The 15,835-nt window shown below is 51.3% G+C and overlaps 1 protein-coding gene across 2 annotated transcripts in view; it reads right to left on the minus strand.

Moving 5' to 3' along the window:
• Positions 1-15,835, minus strand: part of NMNAT2 (nicotinamide nucleotide adenylyltransferase 2) — a 31,670-nt gene that overhangs the window by 3,151 nt on the left and 12,684 nt on the right. Inside the window, exons 2-10 of one of the 2 annotated variants that reach the window (XM_042033815.1) lie at positions 6,146-6,234; positions 5,389-5,456; positions 4,606-4,684; positions 3,458-3,587; positions 2,736-2,816; positions 2,580-2,624; positions 1,705-1,781; positions 338-439; positions 39-106 (exon numbers count right to left, since the gene is read on the minus strand). In XM_042033815.1, coding sequence (XP_041889749.1) covers positions 39-106; positions 338-439; positions 1,705-1,781; positions 2,580-2,624; positions 2,736-2,816; positions 3,458-3,587; positions 4,606-4,684; positions 5,389-5,456; positions 6,146-6,234 — 739 coding nt within the window. The remainder of the gene's footprint in view (positions 1-38; positions 107-337; positions 440-1,704; positions 1,782-2,579; positions 2,625-2,735; positions 2,817-3,457; positions 3,588-4,605; positions 4,685-5,388; positions 5,457-6,145; positions 6,235-15,835) is intronic. The other variant, XM_042033816.1, reaches the window with a different exon arrangement.

A 15,835-nucleotide genomic window follows, 5' to 3' on the forward strand; every position in this document is an offset into this window, starting at 1 on the left:
TCCCTGCTCTGTAGTGGGAGTAGCCCTGCTTCACCCACCTGCTTTTAGTGGAGCTGACAACCGACATGGGGTGGTTTGAGTCGTCCTTCACCACCAGGATGTTGTTCTGCAGGGGAAAGAGGAAAACAGGAGTGAAGGGATGGCTTGAAAGCAGATATCTGCCCTGCCGGCCTCTCCACCCTGCTGCATGGTGACCCATTGGTCATCCTACCCAGCAGCTGAGAGCACCTAACCCTGAGATACTTTGTGTCTCATGACAGAAGTGTCCCCATGGGTGAAGAGAGACTGTGGATCTTCTCACAGCCTTCCCTGGCCACATGTGCACCCATTCACTCACTTTGTACTTGCGGAGTATGGAAGAGTGGTTCATGATTCGCTCGGGGTCTGCTCCATCCCGGGGCACCACCACGATCCCAAACTCCCCAACGATCACCTCCATCTGGGAGCAACACAAAGTGTGGAGAGCTTTACAGCCACCATAGTGACAAAACCTGCCACTGTCTGCCAACCCCACTCTGCCCTGTGAAAGCTGGACCATGGTCTGGAGGGAGATGGAGAGTGATTTTGAGGCTATGTCAACAGCCTTTGGCAGAAACATGGAATTATCTGGGCAAGTGGTTGGCAGTAGATGAAATAGAAGGCACAGGGTTAAATCCTATTAGAATATATTGAGGTCAGGCTTTGAGGAGAACTTGTGGTAGAAGGAGGTGACAGCAGAAGAGGTTACCTGAGGTGAATGTGGCCTCTGCCTCACTGGAGGGGTTCATGAACAGGATGGATGTATTGGTCCTGACAGAGGTCTGGGAGGATTGTTCTTCCAAGATTGTTTGGCCAAATATGCCACTGCTGGGGACAGCTCATATTGCTCACATCCTTCTCAGGTGAGACAAATCAGGCTCATCCAAAACAGCTTTGAGTCAGCAAATTCAGGCAGCAGGAGCCTATGAGGAGGTGCTGCTGCAGAATGCCTTTTCTGCCTGTGCTTTGATGTCATTTCTGCATTCTTTGTGCTGGGCTCCAGGGCTTCCAGCCCATCAAAGGAGATGCCTGCTGCCTAAATGCTTTAAAAACTTAGGACTGAAGATGTGGTAACTGATTTTTGAAGGTTGAGAAGTTCAAGGAGGGAGGTTTGTGCTGACTGACCAATTTCAGTGAGGAGACAGGGGAGCCCCCATAGCCAGCATGGCTCTGACTGCCAGGAGCAGCTAGCGGGTTGGTAGCCCAGCCTGTCTCCAGGGCTGGTGTTCTCCCATGAAAATATGGCTTCTTCCAGCAAGGACCAACAATGAAAGCTGTTGATTTGACTCTAAATGTGTTTAATTCCTAACATCTGGACCACTCCTGTAAATACCTTATTTCCTACCTGCACGCCTCACTCAGCATCAAGTAGATTGGCATCTACTTGATGCTGGCTCCTTCCAAGGGACAAGGAGTAGGAGCACAGCCTTTGGAAATGCCTTGGGATGGGCTTATCCTGCCACCCCAGGTGACATCCTCTGCATGAACAGTGAGTGGGAATGGGACTTGGGACCATGGAAGCCCTGCGGAAATGTGTAGGGGAGATGACAGTCAGGGTTGGGATGGAGGAGGCAGTGGAGATGGTGGGCACAGCTCCTGTCATCCCAAGGGACCTAATGGCTCCCACAAGCACCAGCTGTGGGAAGGAGGAGGAGCATGGAGGAGTGCCCAGCAGTGGTAACTCACATCCGCCTCGTTCCAGAGGCCAGGGATGCAGAAGGACTCCAGCAGGTCGCTGCCACAGAGCAGCAAGATGCGAAGCTCTGGAAAAGAGAGGAGAGAAGCTCAGAGGTGGGAGCACATGGGGCTGAACAGGCACCAGTCCCCCCACTTTGAGGGTTGGCTTTGCAGCTCAGCAAGAAAATGGTGCTGCGGGAAGGAGTTTTCTGCTCTGACAGGCCCATAAAGATTAATTAATTTGCACAACTGCCAGAGAAAAGCCATAAACCCCACCCCCAGGGGTGGGAAGAGGCTACATGGGAAGATGCCTCCCTGTTTGGCATTCCCAGGTGGCCAAAGTCTTTGGGCTCTGCGTGGTGCTAGTGCTAGCATGGCTGTAGTGCCAGGCTGTGCTTGAAATGAGTCTCAAAACCACCAGCAAGGTCCCCATGCAGAGCTCTGTGTGATGTCTGGGTGATGCTAAAACCCCTAAAAGTCTTTGGAGCAAGAGGCACCATGGCTGGTCAGGCAGCCAAAATCTCTCCTGCTGCTGTGTGAGGCTCTGCAAGGCTGCAGGCAATATGGGGATGGGGTGACACCACCATGGGAGCCCAAGTTTGATGGCACTTGAGGGGACTCTCAGGACAGGATGCCATGGCAGGTTTGTGCCAGTTCTGGGAGCTGTGTCCCCACTGCACACTCTCTTATTTCAGGCTGCTGTCTGTCAACAGAACCAGGCTCAGCCCAATTAAGAGCTGTTTCCGTTGCATCCCTGAGCCCCAGTAGCTGGCACCAGGGTGAAATGATCCTGTATCTGCCAGAGCTGTCATGCAGATGTTCCCAAGGCATGCAGCGCTGGCCCAGAGGAGTGGGAGCAATGTGGAGAGGGGCTGTGTACTTACCGATCTCCTCGTATCTCATCACTGTCCCCAAGTTGGCATTTTCATCTAAGAAAGGGAAGCAAAAGAGAGGTGCTGGTGCCCAGCCTCGAAGAGGGGTTGGGAGGAAGGCTGGGAGCTGCATCTCTAGAGGTGATGCTGGACCTTTCCTCTACATACCCACAAAGGTGAAGCGCTCCATGGGTGGGCGAACACAGCAAATCCGGCTCAGGCTTTCTCCCACCTTCCCCAAGATCTTTGCTAAAGGGGAAGAAAGAAAATTAATGGGAGAGAGGCTGTGCAATTAACCCGTCCAAGCGCCTCAGCTGCCCTGGTTCTGCAAAATGCTCCTGTGCCTGGGTGTGGAACTACTCCCTGTATCTCCCAATACCTCCTCTCATGGTCTTAGCTCCCGAGAGTGCTCCACTGTGCCTTGAAGGGACCAGCTAGACAGCTAAAATCATGAAGAAAATCGTAAGATGCCCATTTTAATGGGATTTAAGTAATGTTCCCTCTTCTCAGCTAATACCTTTATGATCCACATCCCACTGTCTCGTAGGGGATCCCACTACATCATCTCTCCTGCCAGTTCATCCCTTGCATGCACCCTGTGGGTACTAGGTAGTCTTTCCTTTTGCTGGTCTCACTGCCTAGGCAACATCCAGCAGAAGTCCAGGCAGATTTCACAGCCATTTTAAGCTGTTCTTGGCTTCTGCCCTTGCTGTGCTGGATGCTGACTCCTGCATCACACTCCTGCCCCACCTTGGACTTGGTGCACCAAGACTGGTGAGACGCCCATCCAAAAATAAGGTGATGGCGCACAGTTCTAATATTTGGCAGCCCTGGCTGGGAGGTGTGGGGTAAGTAGTCATCCCTCTCTTCTCTACGCCGCTGACACCTACCTGCGGTGGGCTTGCTGGAGATGTTGTCGTTGTTCTGGTAGATGTTCTGTGAGGACTCGTTCTGGGGCTGGCCGATAACAGGAGTGATGGAGGGTGTGTTGACATTGGAGAGGATGCAGCCAGTCACTCTCTGCAATCAGGGAAGGATGTAGTTGGAACAGTGTCTTCACCCAGCACCCTCCCAAAACCTTTCTGACCCTATAACAAGCCTCTGCACCCCTGGTTGAAGGTCATCTTTTGTGATAGGTACATCCAAGCTCACTTTAGGGTCCCCAGTCCCATCTGACCTCACCAAATGGGCCTGGGGCTATCAGGACCCTGTGGATAATGACTTGTGTTTAAGGTATCAACTTTTTTGTGTGGGCTAGCAAGGAGCAAACATGTCCTCTTCTCCTCCACCTGCAGGAGAAGGAAGGCATCTCCTTGCAACTCCTTGGCTTCAACATCACGGTCCCTGGATGCAATGGACATTCTGCTGGGCTGGCTAACGCTTCTCCTGTGCCTCCTGTCTGGGCTGCTTGTGAGTTTGTACAATGCTCTTTCATCCGTTTCCTATCTTTGGTTTTCTTCCTATATCCGAGTATACCAGCAGCTCTGCTACCCCTGTTCCCTTGGTCACCCAGGGGCAGTCACCTTCCTCCTTGGCTTTCAGGCCTGCCTGGAACTTCTCCTCTTGGTGCTGTGCTCCCTGGGGACTTCCCAGGTGCTGAATTTTCCTGTTAAATCTCTCTGTCAGGTTCATACAGTAAATCTGGCTCAGCTGGTAAGCGAGGAGGCCCATCCACCCCTCCCTCCCCTCAGGGAGGAGCAAGCAGGGTGAAACTAAGGATATGGTTTATGCCCACTCCTGCTTTGACTCTGCCTTAAGCCCTGCTGCCCTCCTGGTGTTCCTGGGTCCAAGACGGCTGCTGGGTCCAGCCGGAGGGCTCCATTTCCTTCCACCATCAGGGCCCAGACCTCAAAGCAGCTGTGACAAGGTCTCACCCCTTCTAGGTCAGGGTCTCACTGTGTTCCTGAAAGTCTTCTCTCTGTTAATCTCTGGTATATTTTGGTTGTTGATGCGCATGAGCTGGTGGAAGAGCACCCCCACCCCTGCACTCTCCCCATGCCCTCACCCTCCTGCACCCATGGCGTAGGGGCTGCCTCACCTTCATCAGGTCGCGGTGGTGCTCCAGCACACTGCAGGTGGTCTGCCAGGTGTCCTGGTAGCACTCCCAGGGGTCAACCCTGTGGGGAGCCCAACAAAACAATAGCGTCACTCATGGCCACTGCCTGGACCTCCTGCCCATGCCACCTCCTCCCCACTGGGCTGGCCATGAGCAGCCATCATTGCTCCCTCAGCCCTGCCATGGACCATATCCTTCCTCCAGCCCTCCCACGCAGTGATCCCTAAGAGCTCTGGTGACCTGAATGTGTGCCTGGGCATCTTTCCATGCTTGGTACCCAACTAACCAGCTTTTGTTTGGCTTGGATGTGACTATGTGTGTCATAGCTCTCTTTCTGAGGGCAGCCCAAGATACTTCTGGTGTCACTTCAGCCACCAGATGCCACATGGCAGTGCTGGGAAGGTGAAAGTCTGCAGGCTGGTGCTACATGTGTGGAAAGGGAAGGTGCCACAGCACAAGGCTGGAGTGACCTGAATGACTTTGGGTCTAACCCAGACACTGCAGGCTCAGTGAGGGGCTTGAATGACTCCCTGAATCCTGAGGGCTCCCTTGAAGGGTGGTATAACCCTCCTTGTCTGTTCTCTGCTGGACTGGGAGGGGAAGGTCTCTGATTTTTAATTAAGCTTGGGCTGGGAGAGAGAAAGTTCATCCTGGAGCTCTACCAGTTGGTGGCATCTCCACTTTGCATGCAGGACTTTGCCCCCACGGTGCAGAGAAGGGGCAAGGGCTGCTGGTGCCATGGCAGGTGCCCACTCTGCCACCCACCTGATCCAGTCGGAGGACTGCACAGCCAGCTGGCACATGGTCAAGCGGTGCCGGCTCGAGACTAGCCCCTGCATGAGAGGGTGAAGGAAGAACAGTTACAAAGCCTTGTGCTCTGGCCAGCCTGGGCTTGCAAACCTTTCTGGGGCAGAACATTAGGCTCACTCATGTGAGACAGACCAGAAGGATTCCTTCCTGCCCACAGAGGTTTATTTAAGATCCTCTTTGCTGGAGGGGAGGAGTCCCTGCTGGGCTCAACCCTGGCTACGTGCTTGGGTGCTGAGATATGCTCAGCACTACCACTCCCAGCCCTGTCCTGTAACAGGGCCAACCCAAGGGTGTGGTTTCTTGATGATATTCCTCCAGCTTTCAGGAGACAAGTGAGCTCCCCACTCCTAATTTGACAAGTGCTTCTAAAGGTCACTTGTTTGCATCATTTCAGTCCCCACACACCAAAAAAAATCGGCTTTGAAATAATTCAAACAAAAAAACCCCACCAACCTACCACTGCTGTTTTGGGTGGGGATGTTTCTTTTTGCTGTCTAGTACTTTGGCTCATTTTATCTGCAGTTTTAATCTAAAGACTGAGAGGTTTCATCCTCTCCTTCCTCCCTGCGACTTTCCCAAGGTCAGGAGCTGCCCTGGGCAGAGGAGGGCCGTGAAGGGACCACAGGTCAGGCAGCGCTGCCCAGCGCTCACCCCTGACTTCAGAGACACCACCTCACACAGGAGGCAGTAAGAGGAAATAGGGACAACCCACCGTTTTCCCATAGGAGTCGTGCACCGGCGAGACAATGCCACCAATGACAATGAAGCGTCCGGTCTTGTGCAGGTAATCCCGGGCTCGCTCTGGAGAGAGACGACAAGGAAAAGGGTGCAGGGGGATTTAGCAGGACCCACTGAGCCCTGCAACACCACAGCACCCACCAGCCATGGCCCAGCCAGTCCCTCTGCAGCTGCACAGCTGTTACACCCCTCCCTGCCTGTGTCAATATCATGTGCTGCCCATGTCCCACTATGCTAAGAGATGTCCAGTTTCAGTTTCCTAAAGGTGGCATTTGAGGATAAAAATGCTGGCAACAAATTGCCAAACTCACCTGGTCTCCTACATATCTACCCCATCTATTGAGGTAGTAGCAAGGGAAAAGAAGATAGGGAAGCTAAAAGCAAAAAGGGAGATAAGATTGATGAGTGTCTTTGGGTGCCTTTATGATGTTATATCCCATATCACTGTTCTATGCCCAGAAATTAATTTTTTGCCTTCTCTGTTCCTTTAAACTGAGCCTGAGAGGGGGGAGAGGAAAAAAACTGAGAGAACTTTCAAAGCAGTGTTTCAAGGACACACAGATATACACAGACTCCTCTTGCTTCCAACAGCAGTGACAGGAGTGGGAGGAAGCACCCGGCTTGTTTTTTTCAGCCAGCTTTTGGCCAGTTTTTCAGCTCCTTTTCCTCCGGAGAGTTGAACTTTGTTTTCCTGGGACTCTGATTTTTCCCTTCTTCTCTGCTGGATGGTTTCAACATCAGAATATATTGGGAGGACTTTCCACCGAGACCTTGGCCCTGGAGGTGGGCCCACCACCGTGACCCAGCTTCAAGAAGGGGGAGAGAGATCTATGGAAGGACTCTGAAATTTTCCCAGGTTTTCTCTCAGCAGAGTGAGAGGTTTTATTATTTAGCATCATTATCCTTTTCCTGTGTCTTTGTTAAATAAATAGCTTTCATCTCTTTCACTTTCCTTCGAGGAAAATTTATTTTTTCCTGAACCTGGTGGGGGAGGGATGGTTGTAACCTGCCTTCTCTCAGAGGATATATTTCCAAATTTGCCCAAACCAGCACAATAAGCCATTAGAAAGAGCATTTTTTCTTCAAGTGGAAGGTCTATAAAGTATTTTGGATTTGCAAATGAAAGGAGCATTTCTGAAACCGAGGTGGTGATTTTGGGATACATCAGCCATCCCAAGATGTCACTGTGCATCATATCCTTCAGACACTGAACTCAGCGGCTGGTGTTGCCCTGGAGAATGGGGAGAGGTCCTTCAGGAAGGGCGGGTGCTCTCACTATGGCAGTGGCTGCCACATCCCTGGAAGTGTCCAAGGCCAGGTTGGATGGGACTTGAAGCAACCCCAGCCAGTGGAAGGTGTCCCTGCCTATGGCAGGGGTTGGAATGGGATGAGCTTTAAGGTCCCTTTCAACCCAAACCATTCCAGGATTCTAAGTCACTTGGGCAAAATTTTGAAATTTCCTCCAAATTTTGAAATTTCTGCTTGGGAATATTGTTCAGTTACTGTGTCAGTTAAAAGTCAATTACGGAAATATAATTGCCATGGACCTTTTTTTCCCCCTCAAGGGCATTGAGTAGCCTCAGGCCTCTGTGACAGCCTGTAGGAAATTTACCAGCCTCAATACAGCCTCTTCCTCAGACTCACCCGAAATCCTCACTCTGGCTGCCTTCCCAGCTCTTGTGCCCTGGAGACACCAGCCTCCAGAGAGGGAAAAGTGGGCTTAAATAATTTGATCGGTGCAGGGAGTAGAATTTGATTGCCTGAATTGGATCCACCAAAATTATCTTTCCCTGCCCTCAAAATCCTGTGAGAGCACATGCAAAAAAGCACAGTATGCTTGCGTTTGGTTTTTTTTTTTTTTTGCACGGGCGGGGAGACCAAGATTGATGAATCAGCGTTTACCTTTTTATCACAATGCAATTTTAAATGCAAATCAAAATAAAAAGGAAATTCCCTAACAAAAAAGATGCCATTGAGTTTTAAATTAACATATCCTTTCATTATTTCCTGGTTTGCCCTCACGTGATTTTCCCTGCCAAAAGAAGATTAAAAACACTGATCTGTTCATCTTCACATATGGCCTCTTTAAAAAGTTCATTTTTCAGAGGAGCTGAACTCTCTGCTTCAAGCTCTCAAAGGTGGCTGATGGTATTAATTTGCCTTGAATTCTTGATGGCAAAAGCCAAAGGTTTTTCCTGTCTACCAATATCTCAAAGTCTGTATTTAAACAGCCTGGCACCATCTCCACATCTTCAGGCACTGTGACCCATGCTGCTAGCCTGTCGTCTCAGCTCCAGCTTCTAGGAGCTCACACCAAATATCCACCACCACCTTCTGCCTTAAAAAAACACTTCTGCAGAAAATAGGCACTGGCACAGGGTGCCCAGAGAAGTTTTGGATACCCCATCCTTGGGAGTGTCTAAGGCCAGGTAGGCTGGGACTTGGAGCAACCTGGTCTAGTGGAAGGTGTCGCTGCCCATGGCATGGATCTGAGGGGATGCTGATGGCCTCACAACACTCAGGGAGGGCTCTGCTGCTGGCAGGAGAAGGGTGCTGCTACCCTGTATCACCATCAAAACTGTTCATTTGGGTTTTAACCTGAACAATTTTTAGAGAAACCTGTAAAAATGAGGCTGCTTCCTACGTTGAGATCTGCATTTTCAAGAGCTTGTTGTCTACCTCAGAAACACCACATATAATTTAAATATGCATGGAGAAAATAACACATTTATTGACAGATCCCTGCAAGGGAAGTATTTGGGCAAATGTGGGCTAAGAAGCAGCAGTACGGTGTAGGGAATGGGAAGACCTGCCTTCTGGTTCTGCCTTGCCCACAACTTGCAGAGCACCCTTTCACATCACAAACTGGACAGTTCTCACTTGGTTTTGGGGTAGAGCACATTGCTTGCAGGGCTGTGTCTGTCAGGAGACTCTGCTGTCTTGCTTGTTTATGCAACCATCAGCTGAGCCAGCCCTTCACAGTTATCCACTTCAAAGCAAAAGCCTTTAAAAAGATCACATTTTCTTAAATTACACATCAAATCCTGTTTGGAGAGGAGCTGTGCCACTGGTAGGGCTGGCATGGTGTCAGGAGCAGTTGCCCTTACTGCTGGGCAGAGGATTCAGGGCAGGTCGCACCATGACTTCAGGGTGACACAAGAAAGACACTGAGATGCTATAGCATGTCCAGAGAAGGGAACAGAGCTGGGGAAGGGTCTGGAGCACCAAGAGTGGCTGAGGCAACTGGGGAGAGCTCAAGCTGGAGAAAAGAAGGGTCATGGGGGACTTTCTGGGTCTCCCCAATTCCCTGGGGGTGGAGCCAGGTGGGGGTCAGGCTCCGCTCACAGGGAACAAGGGACAGGAAAAGAGGAAATGGGTTTTGGATATTGGGAAAACTTTCTTCATGTAAATGGTTGTCAAGCCCTGGCACAGCTCAACTGCCCAGAGCAGTGGTGGAGTCCCCACCCCTGGAGGGATTTAAAAGCCGTGTGGATGTGGCACCTGGGGACAGGGCTTAGTGGGGGCCTTGGCACTCAATCTAAAGGGTATTTTCCAACCTAGATGATGACATGATTTTGTGATTCTAAAATTGCAGTGTTAGTTTGCAGCATCTACATGTGTCCTCACTGCAATCATGCTGCTGTGTTTATAGCTTATTTTTATTTTTTTACAGTTTGAATCTCCTTAGACTGACACACTCTTCAGTGGCTAAATGGAGAGGGCAATAGGCCCTCATGGCCAAGTGTGTCCTGACCCATTAGTTCATCAGGCCTTGAGTACTCCCCTCCGCACAAGGCCAGACAAAACTACTTTAGCTCTTGTAAGAGAACTTGGGGATGTTGGTGGCTCATGGCCCACCCTGGGCTGAGGGTGCAGTGCCTCCTGCCATGGTGTGTGCCCCGGCACAAGCTGGAGGTGTGGATCCCAGCAGCAGTCATTCCTCTGGGTTTCTGGAAACAGGACGCTGGATTTGGGGGGTCATTGCTTCAAACACTGTGGCTGCTTTGGTCTTGCAGTGCTTCCTCCAAGCCCCCAGGTCCATGTTCTCAGAAAAGACCTTTTCCTTTCACAAAATTTGTTATGCCTTTCATGTGAAATATGCTGCTTGTGAGGATCAGGTTCATGGTTGTTGGGGTTTTAGGAGCTCTCCTGGTTTGGTTTTTTTTTTTTTCTGTTAAAGGAATTTCCCCCAAACATGTTGCTAGGGGAGCAAATGGCTGGGTACTTCAGAAAAACAAAAGAGCTGGCTAGCTTTTTTGTTTCACCTGGGTGTGTGGGCAGTCGGTCTCAGGGTCTCAGCGTTTGGACAGAGAGGGAGGCTGCTTTCTTTGGCTGCTTTTCCTTCTGCTGAAGCCCCGGGATCCCAAAGCCCACCTTCCCTGCCCCGCTAGGAGCTGGGCTGTGGCCGCCCTGCCTCACCGTTGCTTCGAGCCTTCACTATGTTGTAGCCTGCTAGCCCTGCCTGACCAGACCTCCGGGGGGTTCCCCGTTTGGATATATCTCGTCTGCCACCCGGGATTTGTGCTTGTCCCTGCCGTTCCAGCCTGCCGTTCCAGCCTGCCGTTCCAGCCTGCCGTTCCCGAGGGTCCGGCCGGACACCAGGATCAGCTGCCCAGGGGTTTGTGAAGCTTTTTTGTTCCATCCCTTCCCAGGATCCCAGGCCACCACTGCCGCATGCTCCCCGAGCTCGCTCCGGAGCGCCCCCTGCAGCCGCAGGGGAACCATCGCACCTGCCCTGCTCACCGGGAGCCGCCAGCGCCCCTGCCGGCTGCGAGCGGAACTGCACCCAAGGGGAAAGGGCCTGACAGCCGAGAAGGCTGGGACTGAGTTTGTGATTATTTGCTGTTACTGCCATAGTTATTGTTGCTTGTTTGACTGTTTATACACATACAGATATATAATAGTAAAGAACTGTTATTCCTATTTCCCACATCTTTGCCTAAAAGCCCCTTGATTTCAAAATTATAATAACTCGGAGGGAAGGGGGGTTACATCTGCCATTCCAAGGGAGCCTCTGCCTTCCTTAGCAGACACCTGTCTTTCAAACCAAGACAGAGCTTGGAGCCCAATGTGGGGCCTGAGGGCATTAAGAGAGAGAGGTGAAAAAGGAATAACAGTTCCTGGATAACTTCATTTTGTGTGCTGGATATAGGAACCTTGTTAGGCAGCACTATGTGGTCTAGTTTACCCTGGTTCAGGTGGCAGGTGGTCATGGCTATATTCTTCCCCTTTGCAGCTCCTTACCTAAACATGGGTCCTCTGACTAAGGCTACCATTGCTGTTATCCAGTTTGCACTATGGGTCGAGAAAGTGAGGAATTCATGGGCTTTTAACTTCCTCCGGAATGGCTATTACAAAGACCCAAAAGGACTCAGGTGGGCATTTGGGATTGCTGCTGTGGAGGCAGAGGGCATTAGGCAATTGAACACCCTGCCTGGACTATCTGAGAATCCTTCTGCAGTTGGGCTCCTGAAAGTGGAAGAGCAACAAGTGCCAATTGCCACCTCAACAGTGCACCACCAGCAGTATCGGACAAATCGAGATGCTGTGATCCCCATCCACAAGATGATCTGCGAGCTGGAGAGCCAAGGGGTGGTCAGCAAGACCCACTCACCCTTCAACAGCCCCATCTGGCCTGTGCGCAAGTCTGACAGGGAATGGAGATTGACTGTGGACTATTGTGCCTTGAATGAAGTGACTCCACCGCTGAGCGCTGCCGTGCCGGACATGTTGGAGCTCCAGTACGAGCTGGAGTCCAAAGCAGCGAAGTGGTACGCCACTATTGACATTGCCAATGCATTCTTCTCCATTCCTCTGGCAGCGGAGTGCAGGCCTCAGTTTGCCTTCCCCTGGAGGGGCGTGCAATACACCTGGAACCGACTGCCCCAGGGGTGGAAGCACAGTCCCACCATCTGCCATGGACTGATCCAGGCTGCACTGGAAGAGGGTGAGGCCCCAGAACATCTGCAGTACATAGATGACATCATTGTGTGGGGGAACACGGCATGAGAGGTATTTGAGAAAGGAGAGAGAATCATCCAAATCCGCCTGGAAGCTGGATTCGCCATCAAGAGGAGCAAAGTCAAGGGACCTGCCCGAGAGATCCAGTTCCTGGGAGTAAAGTGGCAAGATGGATGACATCAGATTCCCACTGAGGTCATCAATAAGATCACAGCAATGTCTCCACCAACCAACAAGAAGGAAACACAAGCTTTCCTAGGTGCCATAAGTTTCTGGAGAATGCACCTTCCCGAGTACAGCCAGATCGTGAGCCCTCTCTACCTGGTTACCTGAAAAAAGAACGATTTCCGCTGGGGTTCAGTCCTGAACAGCAGCAAGCCTTCGCCCAGACCAAGCAGGAAATTGCTCACGCCGTAGCCCTTGGCCCAGTCAGGACAGGACCAGAGGTGAAGAACGTGCTCTACTCTGCAGCCGGGAACAATGGTCTGTCCTGGAGCCTCTGGTAGAAGGTGCCTGGTGAGACTTGGGGCCGACCACTGGGATTCTGGAGCCGAAGCTACAGAGGATCTGAAGCCAACTACACTCCCACAGAGAAAGAAATCTTGGCAGCTTATGAAGGAGTCCAGGCTGCCTCAGAAGTAATCGGCACAGAGGCACAACTCCTCCTGGCACCCCGACTACCGGTGCTGGGGTGGATGTTCAAGGGAAAGGTTCCTTCCATGCATCACGCCACTGACGCTACTTGGAGCAAATGGATCGCCCTCATCATGCAGCGCGCCCGAATTGGAAACCCAAGTCGCCCTGGGATCTTGGAAATAATTACGAACTGGCCGGAAGGTGAGACTTTTGGGTTATCTTCTGAAGAAGAAGAGGAGCAGGTGACACATGTCGAAGAAGCCCCACCATATAATGAGCTACCAGAGAGTGAAAGACAATACGCCCTCTTCACTGATGGTTCCTACCGAATTGTGGGCACTAGCCAGAGATGGAAAGCCTCTGTATAAAGCCCCACACGACAAGTTGCGCAGGCTACTGAAGGAGAAGGTGGATCGAGCCAATTTGCTAAACTCAAAGCCGTCCAATTAGCTCTGGACATAGCTGAAAGAGAGAAGTGGCCAAAGCTCTACCTCTACACTGATTCATGGATGGTAGCCAATGCTCTGTGGGGTTGTCTGGAAAGGTGGAATAAGGCAAACTGGCAACACAGAGGAAAACCAATCTGGGCTGCTGAGGAGTAGAAGGGCATTGCCACTCGGGTAGAGAAGCTATCCGTGAAGGTCCGTATCTGGATGCTCACGTCCCCAAGAGATGGGCTAATGAAGAACATCGTAACAGCAAACAGGTAGATCAGGCTGTGAAAATAGAGGTGTCCCAGATAGACTTGGCTTGGCAACATAAAGGGGAGTTGTTCCTAGCTCGATAGGCCCATGATGCCTCAGGCCATCATGGCAGAGATGCCACCTATAAGTGGGCACGAGATCGAGGGATGGATCTAACCATGGACAGTATCTCCCAGATTACCCATGATTGTGAGACATGCGCTGCGATCAAGCAGGCCAAGCGGGTGAAGCCCCTGTGGTATGGTGGGCGATGGTCCAAATACAAGCATGGGGAAGCCTGGCAGATTGATTACATCACACTGCCTCAAACCTGCCAAGGCAAGCGCTATGTGCTCACAATGGTAGAAGCCACCACTGGGTGGCTGGAGACCTATCCTGTGCCTCATGCTACTGCCCGGAACACCACCCTGGGCCTGGAAAAGCAAGTGCTTTGGAGGCATGGTACCCCTGAGAGAATCGAGTCTGACAATGGGACTCATTCAAGAACAGCCTTATAAACACCTGGGCTAGAGAACATGGCATTGAGTGGGTGTACCACATCCCTTACCATGCACCAGCAGCTGGGAAGGTTGAGCGGTGTAATGGACTGCTTAAAACCACCTTGAAGGCACTGGGTGGGGGACTTTCAAAAACTGGGAGGTTGCATTTAGCAAGAGCCACCTGGTTAGTTAACACCTGAGGCTCCACCAGCCGAGTAGGCCCTGCCCAATCCAAACCCCTACAAACAACAGACGGGGGATAAGGTTCCAGTGGTGCACATGAGAGGTATGCTTGGAAAAACTGTTTGGGTTAATTCTGCCTCGAGCAGAGACAGACCCATCCGTGGGGTTGTCTTCGCTCAGGGACCACGTTGCAGCTGGTGGGTGATGCAAAAGGATGGAGAGACCCAGTGCATACCTCAAGGGGACCTTGTTTTAGGGTGAACTACCCATGGCTCTGTACTTGTATCAGCATGTATATATGCATATAATTCGGGTGATGTACATATTTATATGGTTAAAAGGGTTAAGTTTCATGGAACCTGTTAGTAAGGGAAAAATTTGGGGTGGATAATGTTGGGGTTTTAGGAGCTCTCCTGGTTTGTTTTTTTTTTCTGTTAAAGGAATTCCCCCAAACATGTTGCTAAGGGAACAAATACCTGGGTACTTCAGAAAAACAAAAGAGCTGGCTAGCTTTTTTGTTTCACCTGGGTGTGTGGGCAGTTGGTCTCCGGTCCCGTGTTTGGACAGAGAGGGAGGCTGCTTTCTTTGGCTGCTTTTCCTTCTGCTGGAGAAGCCCCGGGATCCCAAAGCCCACCTTCCCTGCCCCGCTAGGAGCCGGGCTGTGGCCGCCCTGCCTCACCGTTGCTTCGAGCCTTCACTATGTTGTAGACCTGCTCGCCCTGCCCGCCCAGACCTCTGGAGGGTTCCCCATTTGGATATATCTCGTCTGCCACCCGGGATTTGTGCTTGTCCCTGCCGTTCCAGCCTGCTGTTCCAGCCTGCCGTTCCCGAAGGTCCAGCCAGACACCGGGATCAGCTGCCCAGGAGTTTGTGAAGCTTTTTTGTTCCATCCCTTCCCAGGATCCCAGGCCACCACTGCCGCATGCTCCCCGAGCTCGCTCCGGAGCGCCCCCTGCAGCCGCGGGGGAACCATCGCACCTGCCCTGCTCACCGGGAGCCGCCAGCGCCCCTGCCGGCTGCGAGCGGAACTGCACCCGAGGGGAAAGGGCCTGACAGCCGAGAAGGCTGGGACTGAGTTTGTGATTATTTGCTGTTACTGCCATAGTTATTGTTGCTTGTTTGACTGTTTATACACATATAGATATATAATAGTAAAGAACTGTTATTCCTATTTCCCACATCTTTGTCTAAAAGCCCCTTGATTTCAAATTATAATAACTCGGAGGGAAGGGGGGTTACATCTGCCATTCCAAGGGGGGCTCCTGCCTTCCTTAGCAGACACCTGTCTTTCAAACCAAGACAATGGTCTCCTTGCAGACATGGCTAATGCCAAAGACATTGCAGTAGTTTTGTATTCCTATCCCCAGCTGTATTCCTTTTCATCAGTTGTCTGCAGCTCCCAACCTTCCCTCCCTGCTTGTGCAAAGATTTTTGCTTGGCAAAAGTAGATTTTGGTCTGAAAAGTCCTAAGTCTTTGGCATCTTAATTCCACTTCTCTGACAATTAGTTGGGTTTCTGGCCCATTTGTTGTCCTTGAGCTAAGCCCTCTGTCATGGCTTCCCAGCCCTTTCCCAGCCCATTTCTTGCCTGTTGAATACCTGTGATATCCACAGATTGTGCCAGACCCCAGAAAATCCCCTCCCGTATTTTCATTTTCTACGAGCACTTTATATCCTGCCACACCAATGCAAGGATGTCAGC

The sequence above is a fragment of the Corvus kubaryi genome, unplaced genomic scaffold (assembly GCF_017639235.1).
Source record: "Corvus kubaryi isolate FWS band 111438036 unplaced genomic scaffold, C.kubaryi_AGA036_p1.0 37361, whole genome shotgun sequence".
NCBI classification, from domain to species: domain Eukaryota; kingdom Metazoa; phylum Chordata; class Aves; order Passeriformes; family Corvidae; genus Corvus; species Corvus kubaryi.